The 22200-nt window shown below is 41.0% G+C and overlaps 1 protein-coding gene across 3 annotated transcripts in view; it reads right to left on the reverse strand.

Moving 5' to 3' along the window:
- The window catches only part of phkb (phosphorylase kinase, beta), a 194855-nt gene that overhangs the window by 37721 nt on the left and 134934 nt on the right, over window positions 1-22200 (reverse strand). For all 3 annotated transcript variants that reach the window (XM_074666021.1, XM_074666020.1, XM_074666019.1), the window contains 2 exons: window positions 16750-16805; window positions 15860-15953 (listed from right to left, as the gene is read on the reverse strand). In XM_074666021.1, coding sequence (XP_074522122.1) covers window positions 15860-15953; window positions 16750-16805 — 150 coding nt within the window. The remainder of the gene's footprint in view (window positions 1-15859; window positions 15954-16749; window positions 16806-22200) is intronic.

Below are 22200 nucleotides of genomic sequence, written 5' to 3' on the forward strand. Positions count from 1 at the left end.
AAGAAAGGCCTTTCTGGTGGCAGCAGCTCTATCTCAGCAGGGCCTGGTGGGCCTCCACAGCAACCCTCTCTCTGGGTTTGCTTTTCTTTTATCATCCACCACATAGACATTCGCTTATTCACATTTTAGACAATATTGAATTTAACTTATATACATTTCATATACATATGGTCATTTTTGGCTTTCCATTCAAATAAAATATTTGCAAATGGCTTTTGTTGTGTGCTGCTTCCTTTTTTGTTGTCTGCCCCTGGCTGGCAGTAACAACAGGCAATACAATAACTTAAAATAAATAATCCATTATCCCACCCTTGGTTGTGTTTGCTTTTTGTAGATCATTTGTTGAGGCCAGATGTTAAGAGGATGTCTAAATAGCTATTATTGTAGCAAAACTATTAGAAAATGCGCTCACAAATGCACATATGGATCCACAAATATGTGAACAGATCTGAAAATGTGTAAAAGATTTATAAGTAAAAAGTGGAAAAAAAGTGGAAAGTGGAAAAATTTGCAGATTTGTAAATGTTTCTGTGAATATGTCCATACATTGAGGATCAAATCAGATTTTATCTGTTAAAGATTGTTTTGTTACATTAACAGTGAAAAGATGTCATCATTTTGGTGCAAGTCAAATATATATATGATTTGAAAGTACTGACCTTTTTTTGCCTACTCCTGATCCTGAAACATGCAAATGTTTGCTCTGAGCTCAACAAATATCACAAATATCAGATGAGCTGAGTCCTGTTTTCTCTACTTTAACTTTGATAATGGTTTGTCCACCTTGCAGAAGTTACAGCTAGGGATGGGTACCAATTTAGGTACTTTTAGAGGTACCGACTGGATTCTGTCAAAAGTACCAGGTACCGATTCATGTAGAATCATAAGGTACCATGTTTAGGTGCCTAAATGCATCCTTGATACTGTGAGAGGGTGGAACAGTAGGCAGGACATGAACACAGCATTGCAAGATTACACATTGAAGAATCAATATGTTAAGTTGAAAAAATATCTGTAATATTCTAAAACAAATTGATATTTTTTTACTGTATAAACACAAAAAAGTACAGAAAATTGGTACCACTGAGTACTGACACCGATTGCTAAGTACCTGGCATCAGTACCGTATCGTGTCAAATGTGAAAGGTACCCATCCCTAGTTACAGCAGCTACGGTCTCTTGCACAGTGTCAATATATTTCTTTAGAACTTCAACACTAATGTTATCCCATGACTTCTGCAACTTAAGGCAAAGTTTTTCCCTTGAATGTAAAAGATGTCTGTCACCTTTATTTTTTAACTTGAACAAATTTGCTGGATGGGATTTGAGGTCCAGGCTTTGAGGGGCCCAGTCTTTAATTTGTACGGTACCTTTATATAAGGAAAATTCCCTAATCTCTTCATGATGACTTTGTAGGTATTTCTTTTGTGTTATGATAAGGTCAGGGCACCATTGTATTATTTTTATTTAGAAGCTGCTCCAAAAAAAAACTACCACATTTGTGTATTTGTTTTATAATAATTTTGTCCACAAAATAAAAAAAAAAGGTTCCCACACACTGTATCACTCTCAATTAAGTTTTTATTCATGTATTGGTCAGTGTGACCTCCATCAGACTGACCGACTGTTACATATATAAAATATAACTGATACAGTATGCGGGAACCTTTTTTTGATTTTGTGGACATGTTTTGGGTCACACCCTCTTCCTACGCACATGTGCCTTCAGGTGTGCTGAGATTCCACATTCATATTTTATAATTATTTTAAAATAGCATATAAAAAAGTGGGAACATGCTTTTTTTTAGCAGAAACACAGGAGGGTGAAATAGAGTCTCAGACTGTTTAAAGGCTCTCATCCTTAAGATAGAGATGCAACAGGAACTCCCTGAAGTTCTCAATGCCCATAAAAAAGCTCCTGCTGCAGAGATGCAGATCAAGCTATTAGTGGCACTTAGAATACCGAAACACCCACGTATAAAGAGCAAAGACTATGAACAGGATTCCTGATTATGTCACAGGCGCTGCGGCGATAATGCATCAAAGGACTCTTCAGTTGGACAAATCAAAGCCGAGGTAAAGGTCACGGCCTTCTCCTGTAGTTGTCTGTGAACTCATTTAAAGACAGCAGCACAGCAGCTCCAGCCGATCAGTTTCCAGAACATTTCTGTGCTGCTTCAGATAAAGGCTTCTTGCTGCTGTGCTGCCTGCTGTCAGAACGCAGTGACACAGAGATGGAGAAAGAAAGACGATGGACATTGATTTCTCAGCTCTGCTTGCTCAGAGCCCTGCGGTGCTGCACCACCAGAAGCATTTGCACTATTGTGTACCTGTGTGAATTGCATCTCTGATGTGTCTGAAATGGGAACAGAGAGCTAATTCCTTCAGTCACAGCCTGTGAATTCTAAATTTAAACACCTCCTGATCTGTCCTATCATAAAACAGCATCAGCACACCCACACTCTCACTGCAGGAAATCTGTCGATCAAGCCCTCCATGCCGCATTCTTCCATTTCAGACAAAGTGCAGTGCTTAGAGTTAGCCAAAAGGTGGTGCTCTGCTACTCCTGTCCACCTCACGCTGCTTGGAAAAGGCTGAGCTGAACAGAGCAGGGTTGGGCCAATTAAAATAAAAAACACTTAAAGAGGAAAAGCAGAGTGTTTATGTAAAAAGGAGAAATGTTAATTGAGAGTAAGTGGCACAGCAAATCACTGCCCTGACAGCCAGAGATGAGACCTGGAGGAGAAAAGCCGATGCAGGTTGGGGGAACCTCTGCACCCAACTGTTCCTCCGTGCAGAATACCAATGAAGAAGGACAACACGCAGGCAGCCTATCAAAGCCTCCTTTCATTCCCTCATCTTCCCACCAACCGCAGCAAAAACAGCAAGCCTGTCAGATGGGGGAGATGATAAAATCTGTATTTAAAAGCTCTATTTTACACCTCTGCTGTGGCTCCAGAATTTACGACTATTTACAGTGTGACTGCAAAACTTTTAATTCACCGTGAGGACGGTCCACAAATTTGATAGGAGCCCCGACGGGAGCAGACTCCTGCACAATTTCACAGCCTCTGTCCTGTATAATGTAAACAAAAGTGTTGGTGTCACATAAACCTGCAGCACAGATTTAGTTTCACAGCAGTCTGTCATATAAAGGGACTCAGGGAAGCAGGTGTACAGGTGGAAGCTCAGCATCTCCTCAAACAAAATCATCTTCTGTGAGAGCCCCACGCTGCCACCAGCCTTTCATTCTGGGATTAAACCCTCAGGTTCTGAAAGTGTTTGCATAACCATCAGGTAAATATCTCTGCAGAAGAGCGGGGTTTGTACGTGTTTATCTCTGAACAATACTTTCATAAACTGTGATACAAGCAGTCAATCTTCCTGTGAAGAAACACCACTGATCCACTTTGAAATAAGACGCAGGAGGCAGAGTCCTCGTCCCTGCATCCCTAACTTTTGGTGAGTCTTCTGTGGTTACAGTCTGTCAAATTAAGAGGGTATCCTTCAAAGTCACTGCGATTCAAGCTCAAAATTCCCTACAAGGCATTTTCTTGTTAGGCTGTGGGGGAGATTTGATGATTCAAAGAGGAATTTTGAACTCAAAGAAAGAATTTGTTCTTTAAAGAGGGATCTTGGATGACAGCCGGCTGATTTGCTGTACTCCATCTGCCCAAAGAAACCAAAAGTTACATTTTATTTAGTTTTTAAAATCATTTTAATATGAACATTTTGAGCTCTATATTTTTTTGTGACTTTGGAAAGGTCTTCTCTTCTCCCATCCAGATCCACTGACTCCTCTGACCGTCTTTCACAAATTTTGTCCACAAACTCCCAGATCCCCCAGTAATGAGACAGTCGATCATGCTACCCTCTATATTCTGACTCCTCGCTTTCCAACCTCATCGTTCTGTCTCTGCTGACAAATCTACATATCTAATTTTTTTTCCTTTTGATTTCCTAAACTTTCCTCTGACTGACTGGTGTCAAGTACAAACAATTTCCTGTGCTTCTACAACTTTACCACCAACGTCTATCTGCATCTCCCAGTCATCACTACCCTTTAGCTGTTCTGACCAGGTCCTATGTGAAAACCCGCCCCCATATATTTGTCTTCCAAATGGACAAACTGAATGGCTGCACTCTCTCTCTAGTTACACCCTTAACTCACTTGTCTCCTGCCAAACCTTTTTAGGTTTGCAGTCTTTGAACACACTGAGTCTGATGGATCCCTATTTACCCAACATGTCAGGGTACAGAGGTGATCGTAGCACATCATAAGTTGCCCCTATTGTAGGTTTCTATTTGGTTATACTCTGTTCTCCACTAATCCTTCTGGCTAAACTTCCTCTTTTCTACACTCTCTACTGGTGCTGTCACACCGGCCATTCAGACCGTGCTGTACTCAAGCACAACAGCCACCCCTGCTGGGTCTTTCCCTGCTGCAGAGTGCGTCCAGCGGTCACCCTACTCCACTATGAACCAGATTTAAGGCACACACATGGCCCGCCTACGTCATCGTGAAGCGTCTGTTTACATAAAGCGTGATGCACACAGACGGGGCCATATTTTACTTGACCAAAAACACAAATAAACGGACTCCCACCTAAACAATCTGATATCAGTTTGCATTCACGCTTTATTTAGAGAATTTTCAGTGCGTTACTTTCACGCCCGGCATGCCAGATATAACCAAACGCAGGTAGTCTGCCAGGACAAAGAGACACGATGAGAACTAGAGCATTATTTAGCGGTGTTTTTGTGTGAAAGTAACGCGCTGAAAATTCTCTAAATAAAGCATGAATGCAGACAGATATCAGACTTTTTGGGTGGGAGTCCGTTTATTAGTGTTTTTGGTCAAGTAAAATATGGCCCCGTCTGAGTGCAGAGGAAACCGGCAGAGGAGCAGGGAGGGGGTGTTTGGTGCGTGCACTCTGGGCTTCTGCTGCACAAAATCACTGCTGTAGGGGTAATTTCTGCCCTAAACCTTGTGATAGGACCCATCTTGTTCCATCCCAGAGTATCACTTTAAGGATGGTATGGTTTGTCAGTGTGACTGCACTTTTTAATTTAACCCCTGCCTTTGTACACCTAACAACTTCCTCTTGCTGACATATCTGTTCCACACCTAGCTCCCTTCTTTCTTTAGGATCTACTAGGACTAAGCCCAAAGCCCCCACGGCCTTGCTGCATGTTCCCTATAATCTCACTTGATTCCCGTACGGCATCTCCTGGATTCATTTCCTACCTCGAGGTGGATTTGGATTCAACCCACCAACCACAGAGTCTTTCCTCCCAGCTCCCAACATCTCTGTCCTGACCTTTGTGGACTTGGACTCCTCCAAGCTTGTTGTTGGTAGCTGCAGTGTACCTATTCCATAAAAAACACACTGCTCAGACCCAAAGAAACTTCTAAACATTTTTAATACAAGACTCAACCATCTTCTATATCTTTGTCTGTAGGAGAAGTTCTCTTTCTGTAAACCACATGTTCTTAGTTGCGTTGTCAAAGTTTGTTCCACTCACCTGCTGTAAACAACATCAGCCCCTCTGATGACTTCCCCAATTACAATCCCTCGGCTCTGCTGCTGCCCTACAAATCTACAAACGATGTGACTACCTTCTCTGCTTATTCAGAGTCAAGACAACTTCTACAGCTTGATTCTGTTCAAGTGTTTGGGAGGCGTGCGTTTAACTTGTGCAGCTCCAAACTTCTCATATATTTGACTTTTTAGGTAAAAGTTATCAAGACTGTAGTCACAGTTCACAAAAGCAGAATATGAATCAGAAAATCTCTTCAAAGCCTTCAAGACCTGAAGCCTTCTTTTCAAACTTGTCTCCATGCTCTCTTTCAGATGACTCCAGGTGTGGCTCTCAGAGGCAACGTGAGGAAAATGAGATACTCAAAAACAATATGCCGCATACATCAACTCTGATGGGAAAGCGAGACACAGGCGTTAAAAGGGAGGCTATTTCTGGGCAGAGCTGTGATTTGCGAGGGGATAAGCTCCAGGGTGTGCGGGTGGGAGTAACACATTGCAAAATGTAATTGCCACTCTCCCATCATCAGGCAGCTGTTGTCAACACAATCAAACGGCTGCGAGGGGCGAGGTGAGGTGAGCAAATGCAGCAGCAGCAGCAGCAGAGATGGTGGTGACTCCCAGATAAACCGAATCTGTCGAGGAAGAAACGTCTGTCTGAGCTTTCAGATTTAATATTCAGCACAGCGCACGCTCTGACTCACAACCGCACATCCATCTGAGAGGCTGAGCACTGCTCTGCACAGAGAGGTGAGGGAGAGGAGAGGAGGGAAAAGTTGCAGGTATGACAGTTCAAAGGCAGATGATGGACCTGGAGGGGAAAGTTGTTTGGACATAATGGGGGCGGGACAGGAGAGAGGCCCAGGGGGGAGAGCAGGGTTAGAGAGGCGGATGAGACGGATCAGGAAGAGGATGGACAAAAGGTAAAAAGGCCTTCCAAGATCTCTGTGTGATGACAAGATGGGAAAAAATGTTTGTTTGTAGAAGGTGGCACGGAGAATAGACGCTGCGTCGCAGACATGACAGATGAGGAACACAGGCTAGTGCAGGGACCAGGGTTTGATTGACAGCGATGACAAAGGAGAGAGAAAAGACTTCAAACAGTACACATGCAGATGAGGGACAGCATCTAGAGGAGAGAGCAGGCTTTGAGTGACAGACACGAAGGGAGTGAGACAGGAGATGGAGGAAGGAGGGTGCTTGGTGTCACGGGTATGACAGGATGGTGTAATCTGATGAAGATGAAAGAAACGGAGGAGGCGGGATGGAAGTTGCAGCCGAGGCTGGATTAACAGACTTTACTACATCCCTTTTTTAGGTATCAGCACAAATATAACAAGACTCTGATTATGGAATGACATGCAAACACCCTATCTTTAAGAAAACAGACTTTGTGACGACCAAATCTTCTCTAACAAAAAAATAAAATACAATTTTGGTTGTCAACAATGATCAGACAAACACAGAATAAGACAAGGTGGGTCACTGGTTTTCATTCCTTCGAATGAAACCATGTTTTTAACACCTTATTAAATGAATCTGTCACATTTGACAGTTTTATGTTGAAATGAAATAAAGCGCGTCTGGGAGCAGAAACATTCATATCAAAACAACCTGCAGCCAATCAGGTGGGTGACAGCTCTGTTAACAGGTTTACATTTACCCTGTCTTCAGTAACTCACACACTCTCCTGTTAATGCTTTGGATATTGTTGCTTTGAAGATAACAACAGGACTATAACAGAAGCAGTGACAGACAGGTTTAAGAAAAAAATTGGTTTAATAAAAAAAAAAAAAAAAAGACTACATAAGTTACTTCAATATGTCATCGTCCTTTCAAACAATGTTACACATACTTCCATGAGTCATCTATGTTTGCATTGCTGTTAACCAATCCATCCACTAGAGGGGGCACCCCAGAGTCAAAAGTTTATGACAACAACAAACTTAAAAACAAACATAGTGGAGGTATGGAGGAGGTATTGCTAATGTACCTCTTGCATAAAAGACAAAGCAGAGGCAGCGTTGTTTGGGGCAGTGATCAGTGAGGCAGTTAAATACATTGCAAAATCTGCAAAATCTGCAAAATCGTTATTTCTTCTTCATATTAGTAAATAGTAAGAGTGACACATTGGAGCTAAGTATCAAGGTAAAACAGCAACACTGCTTCCATGGCAGGTTTCTGGTGGTACAGCTCTGTTTGGCCAGTATCAGTAAGTTTCATTAGAACGTTCCAAAATTTTGACAAAATCAATGCAGAGCATTATTTTAGTAATTGCATTTACTCTGTTGATTATATTTACAATTGATCAATGAATCGGGAAAAAAAAGGATGAGAATGCATAAAAGTAAAGTTTGCAAAACCAAACATATGTGTTGTTTCAGTTGATGGCTATTGTTTTCATAAAGATATGTACAAAGAAACAACACATTTGAACATAAATAAACTGACCAGATGCTACATTTATAAAGTATAAAAAGAGATATGAATGTATCGTCACTTAAAGAATCAACAGAAAGGGCAAAATAATAGAAAACATATTATTATATCATTAGATGAAAAACTGAGTGGACCAAAAAGGCAAATAAACAAGAAATGTGTCCTCAATCTTTTTGCCTGCAAGTCGAACACTGTACACCCCCTTTGCCCTACTACTATCTGTAGCAGCTAATGCTAAAGGTGGTTTAGTAAACTCTTTGTGGTTTTCAAACAGGGTGACAATTTGAAATAAAGAATGAACGAGTCCTAAAAGACGTATGCATTTCATGACATATGAAAGAAGTGTATGTGGAATTTTGTAGCTACTCCCCACACTGTCAAGCTCTGCTGCTGGTCATCGCAGAGCCCAAAACATTTAAGTGTTGGATCACTACAGTCATGTTGCCATGCCATCCAAGGTTATTTTTGTCAATTAACACCATAGACTGTATAAAACATGGATGTAGCCTCCAGGACGTCACCGTCTGTTCCTGACACTTCAAATCAAGACAATCAGCAGAGGCAGCCACATTTGTCATGATGCCGGCTGTTTCATTTCAAACGGTTACAGGGCACTCGTCAGTTGCGTGACCTGAGCTGTGTCTCTGATGGGACAATCAAACGATCCTAATAACTTCTTAACCCCCAAATTAGGAAAAAAAATCACTAACCATACAGTGCGGGCTGATAGTGATTTCAGCGTTTTAGACCCAAGCCTTTTTTTGAAACAGGCTGTAAATATGATTTTTAATGCCGTAAAAGTCTGTTTTTATGGCTGGGTGTGTACGTGACTTCCTGTCTCTCAGCAGCCAGCCTCAAGCAGATTCTCAATGAACAGCAACAATTAGCACCTCCTCATAGGCTTCATTTTTACTAACCGGATGTTGCTCCCTGATTAACACTCTATGTGCTTTTACTCAGAGTGAAATTCTCCCAAACTCTGGAAGTTTTTGGATGAACGGCTTTCTCCGGCTCTGCCATTATTCGCATGTTTATTTGCTTCCCTCACCTCACCGGCTCTGCTTCTACTCCACCACGCTGGTCTGTTTACATGTCATGCATACAGCCCCGCAGCCCAGATAATCTACACTCCAGTCAAGTAGGTAGCGGTAATGCACCTTGAGCTTGGTGCCAACCGCTAAATAATCCGACAGAAAGGAAGAAGACAAATTAATTGAAGAGAAACTAATACAGTAATGACGCAGCACAGTGCATCAATATGGAAAAACGTTGTTTACACTTTTAATAATCAATTTTTATTGATTTGTTGTTGCAGCCCTAGTAACATTGAGCATAAATTGGCCTAATACTGTTTTTGTATGAACAGTTTTAAACCAATGGAGCCCTGTCTGAATCTAAATTTCGTGTTAAATTGAGTAAGTACTGGTTTCTTCAGAGCTACAGCAGAAGAACCTCTTGAGGCTAAAACAGAAACCCCTGAAGGGGAGAAGGAGGGCCACTCAAAGGGGATTTTAGTCTGCTTGACATTCATCATGCTGTATTACCTTCTTCTAAAACACTGTCCCCCTTCAACACCTCAGCTGTTCATGACTCTAAACAGATCTGATCCCCATCTATAGCCTGACTTTGTTTTGTTTCTTAAGGTTGAACCTGCCTGGATGAAAAGCTGAAAGAGTATCATTTTAACTTCAGTTAATCTCAGCTTTCTGTGCAAAAACCCATTTCTTCGGTTTCGTATGTCTTTAACAAGGATTTTTTTTAAACAATTTTCTCTTTAACAACTGACCTTGTAAAAAGCTTTAAATTAGAATAACATTAAAACAGAATAGAAATATCCTCTTTTTATCATTTCTTAGAATCAGAAAAATCGTGAGTGTATTTTTTTTTTTTTACAATATATCAATGTAGATCCTTCACAACCATAACAGCCTACATCAGTGACTTAAATAACAGGGTAAAGCTCAAGCAACTGTAATGCAACACCAATAGAAAAACGGGATCATTGGTGCCTGTAGAAAAAAAAATAAGATTTTAATAAACGGAGTCACAGCATTACAAACCTATAAACCCCCAAAGAGGGAAAAATCCTAGTCCCAATATGAAACAAGGCACTTAAATTTAAACAAGATATACATGAATGTTTAGTGTAATAGAGAATAAAATGTATTTACCAACTAAATGTTGCTGGTCTGTCGCAGCATTTGCACAGTTGGATTTGTTTCCTTACAGAGAAGAGCTCACAGCACAGCTACAAGTTGGGTTGGGTTAATCCACACTCATTTAATGCTTTCATCGATTGGCATAAATCTACACTTTCTCGAAACAACTGTCAAAGTCTCCAAAACCCTCAGCTTTTACATTCTTCCTGCTGATATCTCACGGACTGTCTCCACCTGTGCTGCCCTAAACTCTGGTTCAGCTGGACGTTTTCACACAAGCTAAATCTATGCAAATGGCTCAAAATGACACATCAGATTCAGAGAGTGTACACAAAGTGCTGAAAGCTCCCTTGACTGCGCTGCAAACTGCATCTCAGTGCAGCTGTGATAATTGTATTTAAATGTGTCTCCAATTGGCTGTTTTCTATGCATATGACTCTCATTGTAAAACACTGGCACTAACAGCCTCACACGGCTGGACTGAAATCTTTACCATCTGCTCAGATGTGGTGGTAACTGTGCTGCCATATCAAAAGTGATGAAACTCTCAAACTTTCCACTTATCGTAAAGCAATTACACCTATGATTGTCACCATCAGGAGTTTTATCAGCCTCAAGCTTTTCCTTCACACATTGAAACTTTTTTCACTTCTGTTTTTTTATTTTCCTTTCAGTGTATTTTTCATCTGGACACGACACTTTTGCTTGCTCTGATAAGGAAGCTTTATATGGAGTGTTATTTCCTACTGTCAACAGTAACAATGCCCTGTAAAAGGAGACAAAACAGAAAGCAGGTTCTGATGTTTTGATCTTTTAGTTTTTAAGATATTCTAAATATATAAATAAACTAATATTTACACCCACACAGCAGGGTTTTTTTTTTTTTTTGAGGTTTCTATCTTTCTTAGACAGGATCAGCTGAAATGCTCTGTGAGCCACATTTGACACATAGAACATACAATAAATGGAAGTAGTCAGTCACCTGTGTGTTTCTAAAATAGAATTTTGAAGCAATTCGGCTGGCGCTGCCACATTGGTAACAAGGCGGGATTTGAGGCTTTTTACTAACAGCTATAGGCTGCCCACCTGTCAATAAGCTGAGCTTTGCCTCTGATTGGGCAAACTCTCGCTCCTAATATCTTCTTAACTGCCGAGTTAGAAAAAATCTCATTCCCCTTACAGTGAGCACTAGAAATTAGCAATTCAGATGGGACACGTTTTTTGTACCAGGCTGTAAACATGTTTATCTCTCCCATGAAATGACCTTTTTTTTGTGTGCTGTGTATGTAGTTTCTGGTACTTCCAGAGCCAGCCTTAAGGGGACACTCCAAGAACTTCAGATTTTAGCACTTCCACTTTGTCTTATATTTTTAGACTGGAGGTTGCCGCTTGGCTTAACATGGATTATACTGACACCTATGGCAGGAATGAGTTGTGTTATCCAGGGACTCTGTTTCCCATGAGTATCATCACTCACTGTCACTCAGAGCAGATCTTAATTCTAACACTACATTTTGTTTTGGTTTCAGACGACTTTTCCCAGGATGCAAAGCTATGACGTGACAATAAGCAAACTTTGTAAACTAATTTCACAGTTGATAGCTTTTATTGTACACAAAGTACTACATATAATCACTGCAAACAGCTTCTCTAACTTTTGAAATAAATCAATAAAGAAAAAGTGGCTGACAGCTTATGATACTCATAGCAATTATTACAGGTGATCTATTTCTATCTAATGTTGCTACATTCTATGTGTCGTATCAAATTTAGGTATCTAAATATGAATCAGTGAACCTCTGTTTGAAAATGCACTGCACTCCTATCCTCTCCAATAGTTTTCCACCCCAGAGTTACTGCATCATGCTCCCCTCTGACTTAAAAATTGCGTACACAGACCTGGCGTGGAACTGAGCATGCACCCATTTTCTGTCTCATGCCACTTGATAAATGAGGGCCTTCAGAGACACCTTTCTGCTACACTAAAATCACACAGAAAACTCATGTTAATCCCAAACAATAAATACTACATGTTAAAATAAGGTTTGAATCGGTTTTAGCTTTTTTCTCTTTACTGTAAGAGGAGCATGTACCATACTGCTCACACCTCAGTTCAGTCAAAAGCAGTCGCATATTTTCTGATACAGGCTCTTTCTGACTTTGAACTCTGTTCGCCACATTTTCACATTTCACATGTTACTCCACCTGCAGCTTGCAGATATTATATATTTGGGCAGTCTATCGGCTTATTATCATTTCAGAGAATTCAAACACAGCTGAGAAACAGTTTTGAACGTGGCAGTAAAAGTGACTCCAGAAGAACCTTTCTGAACATCACATGAACATCGCGGATATCCGTCACTTATGTCATTGTCTGACAACAAAACTAGAGCTCGCTCAGCTCCATGGATCTCCAATTTGCTAAACTAACACCATGACCATTCCACCATTACCTGGATCAATCAACATGAACAATCACTGTTCAGCCGATCAATCACTTCGACGCCCTGTAATTGATGGGACAATCAGGAGGAAAATCTTAAGAGCAGGAAACCTGAAATGAGGGACGGACTGCCTGGGACCAGTTCTGCTGGGGTATTGATAGCAACAGTAAAATGCAATCAGCGAGGTTCAATTGAGCGTTGGTGAAAGCCCTCCCCAGACCAGTAATTGACCAATCATAGTTTAAACCGTTGCAGGTCTGCACTGCTCTGTGTCTCTCCACATGGTGTGCATGGAGCTTTAGTAAGACGGATTTACAGCATGACAAAAGCAAGAGTGAGACTGGATCAGAAGGTGGGTTTGTCTGCTTTACTGGTGTTACTTGCCTGATCCGTTCCTTAGAGTAGGAGAAAATCCTCACACCTAGAGTATATATATATCATTTAATGCACACTGTAAACACAGTCACTGGGTACTGTATCTCTCAGAGGCTCCTCTGAAGACTGACACTGCTGGTTTTATAGTTAGACAAGCTTTAAGCCGTGTCTTACTCCTCTTTGGAAGCAAGGAAGAAAAAAAACAAGCAGGAATGTGCAAATGTTATTGACTTCAGTGTTGCTTTCTCTATATTTTTGTTCACTGTTATTTAATAATACTTTTAAAAAAACCATCACAGTAAATGACTAATCTTGTCTTGTTTATCAGAACTCTGTATACTCCCATCTTGAGTCCAGAGTCAACTTATTCTTTGCTTAAAAACAAGTAAAATATCAAACTTATTTTCATTCCAAGAAATGCACCTCAGTGTGCTTGGTAAAGAAAAAAAGACATTGATTTATACTTTTATATTTAAAAAGCTTTAGTTTTCTAATACTTGTGTAAGTTAGGAAAAGTAGATCTACTTACCTGTGAAATATTTCTGTCCTTTATTTTCATGTGGCCAATAAATTGACCACAACAACAACACCAAGTGCTACTATGCTGTTTATATTTAACAACATAGCTTCACTCTTTTAAAGGTGCCAAGGAAACTCATCCCCTGAGACAAAGCCAGTGAAGCTAAGTTTGAATGTGTATCATTTTCAAGGTTGATTTAGTTTCACAAAAGCTCCAGGAAAACAGCTGCTTTTATTGACTGACACACAAAGAGAGAGCCAGAAGGCCCACTAACTGTGTTAAAGTCTGCCTGGGGGGGATGATGTCGATGTCGCTGTGTCTGGTCAGTTATGTTAAGACTACACTTTGTATTTCAGCCTTGTCTTTTTCATGATGTCATGTCCCCTTTTATGTTGTAGTCACTTCTCTCCTTTCCTTTCAGGCAACTCCACATCCTGCCCCCCTTGTAATAATGAACCCAGTCCCTGATTGGTTCCACCTGGGCCCCACTGTAAAAGTCTGTCTCGTCTTTGTACCAGTCTTACCAATGACCCATGTGTCCTGATTTCATTGAGTTTTTTTTTCCTGTTTGTCTTTAGACTCCAGTAGAAACTGCCTTTTCTCGAGTTAATCCACTTTAATAAAGCCTTGAGTTGAGCTTTTGGGTTCTTAGTGTCGATCACTGTCAGATATATCAGACAACTGGTCTTTAACCAGTCCAAAACAGCTTGTCACCCCACTGTTACTCTCTCCAGTATCAGTTCAAATCAAATTCAAAGCTCTTCTTCTGGCTTACAAAACATTGACAAGAATGGCTCCTGCCTACCTGGGGTCCCTCTTCCAGATCTACACTCTTTAGCCGTGTTTCCACCAAGCAGACCGGTTCGATCCGTCTTGGTATGGCATGCATTTTGCGGCGTTTCCACTGACTTACCTCAGGACAGATCTCCAAACAACCGTGACGAGCTGCCCCACTTTTTGGGACCCTTTTGTATGGGTGCCAGACTGAACCAATCTGCTCACGGAAGGTGGAGCTACAACACTGCAGACCGTTGATTGGTCAAAAGCTGCTTATAAAAGCGGCTCTAAATCTCTAGCCAGACTCTTCTCCTCTGCTGTGCCCAAATGGTGGAATGAATTACGTAACTACACGATCCACAGGATCCTGTTCTACTTTTAAGAGATGCCTAAAGACTCATCTCAACATGGAACACTTAAGGACTTAATCTGAGCCTTCTCCTCTTTGTCCTCAAGGGTAGAATGAATCAGAAGGTCTCAGACCTAGCACTTAGTGAATTTTTAGCACTAACTACTGAATGTTGATGAAGGTTGAGGTATATTGTTGCAGCAATTAATTGTGGTTTGTTGGCTAGATTATTCTACACTACTTACAAAATAAATAAATAAATAAATAAATAATGCACTTTAAGGCAGCACCTGCAGAGCCGAATAACTTGTAGCACTGTTGTCGCACTAAGTTTTCCTTCTGTCGCTTTTGTCGCTTTGGACAAAAGCATCTGCTAAATGAAACTGCAGAACTGTAGATATCTTTATTTTAGAGGAGGTTAAGAGAGCCCGATATAAAGGCTCTGCTTCTGTCTCCTTGTGTTTTTAATAACTACACATCATGGGTAACTGCATGAGGACAGCATACAAAGAGAAAGCTAAGAGTAGCAACAGTTCCTTACAAGTCCAGGGTCCTGTGGACCCAACAAGTTCATCTCTAGTTTCAATCCAGGTAGTGTTCAGGTTTTTATTTGCTGTATCCCTGTTTTAGAAGTACTGATTAATCTCAAATCAGCAAGTTTACACTCCATGTGGAGAACAAAAACAAGCAGGATAAAAGCCACAGAAATGATATTCCAGCTCCCACCATCAGGAGTTATCTGTTAGTTATGTGCAGCCAAAGACATGTTCAAGGTTAAACATTTTAGTTTGAGCAACAAATCTGCCAGGTGCTGGGTTACAAAAGCTGACCAGTGTATACGTTTCCTGATATCTTTGACAGGGTGGATTCATTGGCTCATTTCTGCTCACAAATACGACACTCTAAAAGTTTTTTATTCTTATCTTAAAGACTGACTGACAAATCTTGCACTTTTAATTTCCAAAAATCTCCTGCTGTTGTTCGGAAAATCTGACCTTAATTTGTCAACAAGTCTCAAGATTTTCAGTTTCTTTGTCAGGCTACACAAATGGACACAGGCTCCTCTCCAGTAACAACCCCCAAAGTTACAGTTTAGTTTTCAGACATATCTTAGGGAGGCACTTTTTGCTTGGCTCTGAGATGAGCACAAGCTGCTTCTCAAAATGCTAACTGGACTGTAAACAAATCAACATTAAAGCCAGAAATCCATCCATCACTAACTGCTGGTTATAAGAGCCAGAGTGTGCATGTGTTACCTTGACTAGTTCCTTCTGGGGCCAGATCTGGATAGGCTCCACCTGCTGGGGCGTCTGGGTCTGGATGCCATAAGTGTTCAAAAACACCTGCAGCCTGCACACAAACACATTAAAAAGTCACACACATAACTTTAGACGTTCAGGATTTAACTGTTTACCTGCAGCGCTGCCCTTTAGAAGCTGACTAACGCTTTTTCTAACGCCTGCTGTGACATGCACTTTTATTTATTTGTGACATTTCTTTGACGAAAAAGTAGATTACCTTTTATCCGCTTATAAATCTGCTGTGTAGCTTTTGACCTTTGAACAAATCAGCCTAAATTTACCTCATAAATCTGCAGCTTTAACAGTCTTTTTAATAGAGCCTTTATAAATCCAGCCACTTTGTGTTCATCAATTATTAAAGTCATATAAATCAGGACTATCTTTATCTGTTATGAAGCTGGAGCTGTTGTTAATCTATGGTGTGAGCTGAATACTGTGGGTGTCGCAGAGACAAAAGTGATCCATAGTCCTGTCAGGAAACTTGCCAGCAGCAATGATTGAAGCTACAGGTTAACAAGCATCACAAAGCAGTTTGACCCCGTTTGACACACATGGACACACACGCTTACAGAGATGTCTATGCAAACACACGTACTGAGGCAAGGCCGCACAAACAATGAGAGGAGCGACAGACGGTGGCAAAGGTCAGGCTGAGCTCCGCTTTATGAGCTCTCCACAATTTAAAGAATGAGGGGGCAGAGGGACAGGAAATAACAGCTTTTATGACCTGAAACACATTAAGAGACCCACACACACACACACACACACACACACACACACACACACACACACACACACACACACACACACACACACACACACACACACACACACACACACATTACCTCTGGCTCTCTGCTATCAGGGCCACATGAATCACAACATCATTCTCAATGGGACCCTGTGAGAAAGAGACAGAGAACAGAGACATTAATAATACAGCTCACACATATGGTGTCATTACATGTGTTTATGTCTTTGCTCACATAAAATATACTGTAAGACTGCACTGAGCATTACTGTACACTAAAACCTCTCTCTGACTCACTGAACTGTACGTCTTTATGTTTTATTTCATCATGCACGCAGTGTTTTCTGTTGTATCCAGTTGGATGCGTTTCACAGACACTGGATAGACTTTAATTAATTTTAAAACATAAAAACACATTTAAAATGTATTCCAGGTGAATTGTGGTGTGGTTGATGCCCTAAAGAAAGAAAGTTCCTAGTTTGATACCCAGTTGAGCATGACCAAGTAGAACCCATGGCTGTTAAAAACTTGAAGCTACTTCCGATGTGCAGAAAAAAACTGCAGTTCCTCAATTGTCCACTTGAGGCTGGCTGCAAAAGTCGAAGAAAGCCCACTTTCAACCAAGCAGCAACAGTAAGTCTTAAAACAAAAAGACTGAGGAAATATTAAAAACTGCTGCTCGTGGGGTAATGTCACAACAGTTTTTATGATTACAACCCTCACTCATACAAAATGATTGACTACAAAGTTTCACTGAAGATGAGGGAGCAATGGGCTGTGAAGAGAGTTAACTAAAGAAAAAGGAAGGGAGTATGTAAGGTAAGGCAAAGATGAAGTGGGAGCAAACGAGAAGCCAATACACCAATGTTTGTTTTTTACTCATAGGGAGTAGAGGGTGCTTCACATGTAGTCAAATAAAGCCAAGAGAGGTCGAGAAGAATTATTTATTCATTTACTTTGGCTGTTATTGACAGGGCCTCTTAGAGAGACAGGAGATGTTAGGAAGACAGAGTTGGGGTAAGTAGCTGCAGCAAAGAGTCGCTGGCAGAAGTCAAACCAGCAAATGTTGCAGGTGGGGTGCGGACTTGGGCCTCTGATACACCAGATACCTCTGCAGTCCGGCTCTGCTTCACTGCGTGTTAACTGCAGTGGAGAAGTTCCCGTGCTTCCCAATCCAATGATAAGCCTCTCTTCATTCATGTTGGGCTGTATAACCTCAAACTGGTCGACTCCTAGTCTGGCTCTGCTCATTAAGTCCGTTTGTTGTGGTCAAGCTAAATATGCATTGGTTTTGACACCGTTTGTTTTATTTTGATAGTCACTGGGTGTTTAGGTAGTTTCCTGTTACAACTATCTGTCCTGCTCGATCTTGACTACACTAAATTTATGCGCCACAGCTCCGGCATCCAGCAAAAAGTAGGATGGCTGTGTATTATCTCTGACCTTCTGGACCAGCCATTCGGACCGCAACAGAGTAGATCCAGTGTAAGTTGAGAGATTGGCTTGAATGGGAACCTATCTGATCCAGTGCTGAGAGACTGGAGTATTTCAGCTGTTAGACCACCAACTGGAACCCCATTACATTTGGTATTTTAATAATAAATGTATGAACAAAAGTCAGGAGAAGATGTTGTTTTCTGATCACTTGTGAGAAGATTGTACATAAAATGGATAGATTTGCAGCGTTATTAGTTTTCAATTTATCCAAATACCCTTAGGACAAGTGGTTGGCTAATGGGTGGGAAGAGTTTGATAGTAATGCAGGAAATGAATTTATTGTCAGTCCTGACATAAAGAAAACAAACAAGCAAATATATACATAAAAATAACTTTTTATTATGGTCATTCTGTTCATGCAGCGTGCCAGTGGAAGTTTTCTGTTGTTGGACATCGTCTTAGCAGTTAAAAATTGCATTATGTCCATATGTTGCTAGGCCCCACCTTGTTGGCTAAATGGCTGCCTTTTGCAGCAGCTCTCTCTTCTTTGTCTGTTTCTTGTAATTTTTTTCGTCTCTTTTTCGTCATCTTAGTATTTGGAGTGGATCATCACTTTGTGTGGTTCATTGTTGGTCATGGACACCAAACTTTTTGTGGCTTCATTGATATTTTTACTACTTTACTCCTGTGTTTTTCTGGAGATCCTACATGTAACCATGACTGCATTGTTTACATGTGAACTCAGCTGTTAGCAGCTTGTAGCATGTCAATGCTAACTGGTGCATGGCCTGATGTTTCCCACAAGGTGAAGAGAAGGAGGTGAGGATGACGTGCTGGTTCTCAGGTGTGAGCTAAGAAGTGACAACATGGACCTGTCCTTCCATCCATCGTTATTGGGAACGTAAGATCTATCTCCATTAAGATGGAGGAGCTAGCTAGCGGTGCTAACATCAGACACCAACGCCACATTGGAAGAGCTTCACCTGCTGTGAGCAGACAGGATCCAGGAGACAGAGATGGAGCATGACTGAAGAAGCTCAGTCCTGGACCCTGTGGAGGTGGAGGCTGGCTGAACTGGACAATGATGGACAAGCTGTCGTCATCTATTTTCTCATGGACCTTTTTGCACTTTCTATACACTTTCTTAATTTTGTTTTCTTGATTGCTGCTGTGACTTCAATTTCGTTATACTTGTTACAATGACAATTAAGATATATTTTTTTCTAAAGAAGAAGAAAACTGCTAAAAAAAAGAAAGAATCAGTCATCCATGCAACCAACCAGCTTTCCCCCCTCAGTATGCCTCTTCTTTACTATCACATGAATGTGCTGTTTCAGAAGGAGCTCATTGTGGCAGGGCTTAAACAAGCCCGTCTCCATCCTGACAGACACAACTGACCAGAGCAGAGAAACAAATCACTCACACAGAGTGAGAGACAACATAAAAGACAAGAAGGAAACAAGGAGGAAAAGGGAGAGGAGAGGGTTTCTCTGCAGTAATCCCAGGCTTTGTGGGCTGGTGGACGTACAGGGAGGATACATCACAGCTGCTCTGCTCACAGCAGAGCACCTGAACACATCACACAGAGGAAATCAAACACATATAAAGCCAAGGTGTTCAAATATAACGTTTGCTCTACGAGAAGCTGGTTTATAATCCTTTTTACTGTGAGAAGAGATGGACACTTTTATCTGTGTCTTTATCTGTTCCTTCAGTTTTAAAGGGCTGTGAATGTAGCTAACAGGATCATTTATCTGTCCGTCAGTTTCAGTGTGTTTGGCCGAGGACTCTCGAAGCCATTAAAAACTGGCCGTGTTTGGAGAAAGTACGTCGATTTAATTACGTAAGCTGCACAGAGATGATGAAGAGATGCAGCCAAAGACCAGCTCATCGTGCAGCAGTTAACAAAAATACAGAGCAGAGACAAGCTGATAAATGCAGATACTGATGCACATTCATCAAACCTGATCATGTGAAACAGGAAGAGTCCATTAAAGCTAAGTTTACACACTTTACTGATAAAATGAGTCACAATTTACACCCAACTGGAAATGTTTGGTTTTGTTTATAGTCCTATCAGTGTCTTGTACTAAAATTTCATCTGTAAACAGGACAACTGTCCATGTGGAGAGCAACAGAGACATTGTTTCATAATCAATCCAGTTAGCCATCTGCAGTCAACTCACAAGGATTTATAGCAGGGGTGGCCAGCCTGTGGCTCGTGAGCTGCATGTGCTTCTTTGCCTTTCAGTGTGTGGCTCTTCAACCCATTCCTAAAAAAATTATACAGATTTCTATACAGTTGTAGTGGCGTGCTGATCAATCTAAAATATTGATATATTGATGCCTATGTTGAGATCAGTATTGATCAATACTTGGGTGATGGAATTGATACTTAAGTTTCGGTTTCTCTTCTCTACATGTGCTCCTCTCAATCACTCATGTGCTCGCAGCTATCCATCTTTCTACATAGATAGATATTGATAGATAGATGGAAATGTATTGATTTTCTGTTTATGTCATTTTGTTTATGTGTGAGAGGAAGTGTGTTTGTAAGACCACATGGGTGATGTGGCTCTTTGTAGTACCATCATCATTTTATGGCTCTGGGTCTCTGACTGGTTGGCCACCCCTGATTTATAGCTTTAATCAACAACCTAAAATATACAGCAAAGAGTCTGAACTGATAGATAATTAGTGTCACTTTTAAAATGGTGCCTTTTCATGGTAAAATTATCAGAGATCAAGAGTGCCTGTGTTCTGATCAGATTTCTACAAAAAAACATGACAAGGTCCAGAGGCTGTCCCGCACTCGCAGTGTCATAGTTCAGCGCTCTCCTGCCAAAGTTTGACACAACCTCAAACAGTGAAATGTCTCTAAAACAGATTTCTTCACTGCTGTTATGTGGCAAAAAAAGTGAAAGTATGGGCAGATTCGACTTTTGATCATTGTGTTTGTTATGGTCTTTCTTGCCTACACTTTTGTGCTTATCATTCATTCTCATTCTGAAAACCCAATAAGAGGAGATAATGCCTCTTGGAGATACTGCGAAATATCCAAAGATATTCAAAGGCCACAAAATAAATCTGTAAAACTATAAATTTATTTACAGTATTCCTTTCTGTTTTAAGTGAAAATTTCCTATAACATAAAGACAAATAATGCCTCACAACATACTTGAAATCATTTTCCTCAGTTCTCTTTCTCTTCTTCTGCTGCTGTGGTTGATTCTTCTACTCCTCCTTCTTCTACTGTTTTGACTACTACTGCTCGCATCACTACAGTGTCAGCCACAGTTGTAAGTCAGTTGTGCCGGTTGCTGGGGTGTTTGTGTTCTCAGTGTAAAGCAGGGGTCACCAACCTTTTTGAGACCGAAGGCTACCTCCCGGGAAATGAGTGGCACGAATGGCTACTTGACTGCTAAAAACTCTCTGAACAAAACTGCACAGATCACTTTTTAATAACATTAATCATAGTAGAAGTGGTAATGCAATGTGAAGAGACTGCTCACATGTCAATGTTAATTATTTCAGATGATTTTTAATGATTTACAGGTAGTAAAGAGCTCCATTGTAACCAGAGCTTTTTTTGGGAGCATGCTTCGCTGGCACCTTAAGTGGTTCTTGCTGGCACCCACAGGCACCATGTTGGTGACCCCTGCTGTAAAGGAACCACTACAGGGCTCCAATGGAAGCAAGCTGAGGCAACATGTCTTTGGCGATCTCAACACGCTTGTTTTGTCCCGCATCTGAGAGCGATTACTGTTTTCACATATGCCCAAACGAACCAGGGTTTCAGGGGGAGGCGGCTCACTGTTTCAGAACAACTGCCCCAAACAATCCAGGTGTGAATACACCCCTGGTCATCATTCCCAAAAGTTTCCTATCAATTAGCAAATAAACATGAAAGTCTCTGCATCCTGTGAGAGCAGCACAGGCAACCAGACCATGTTTCCTGTTTTAATCTGAGAAAAACAGTGACCTGGGTCTTTCACATCATGACGCATGTGGTGTGCATGCTCAACATCATGACAGGTAGGTACATCAGAACACCAGACTTCAAGTGTAGTGTGTTATTGTAAATACTAATGGTCTGCAGAACAAGCTG

The sequence above is a fragment of the Halichoeres trimaculatus genome, unplaced genomic scaffold, assembly GCF_033239565.1.
Source record: "Halichoeres trimaculatus isolate MK-OKI-2021-1 unplaced genomic scaffold, fHalTri1.1 fHalTri1_scaffold_3, whole genome shotgun sequence".
Lineage (NCBI taxonomy): Eukaryota > Metazoa > Chordata > Actinopteri > Labriformes > Labridae > Halichoeres > Halichoeres trimaculatus.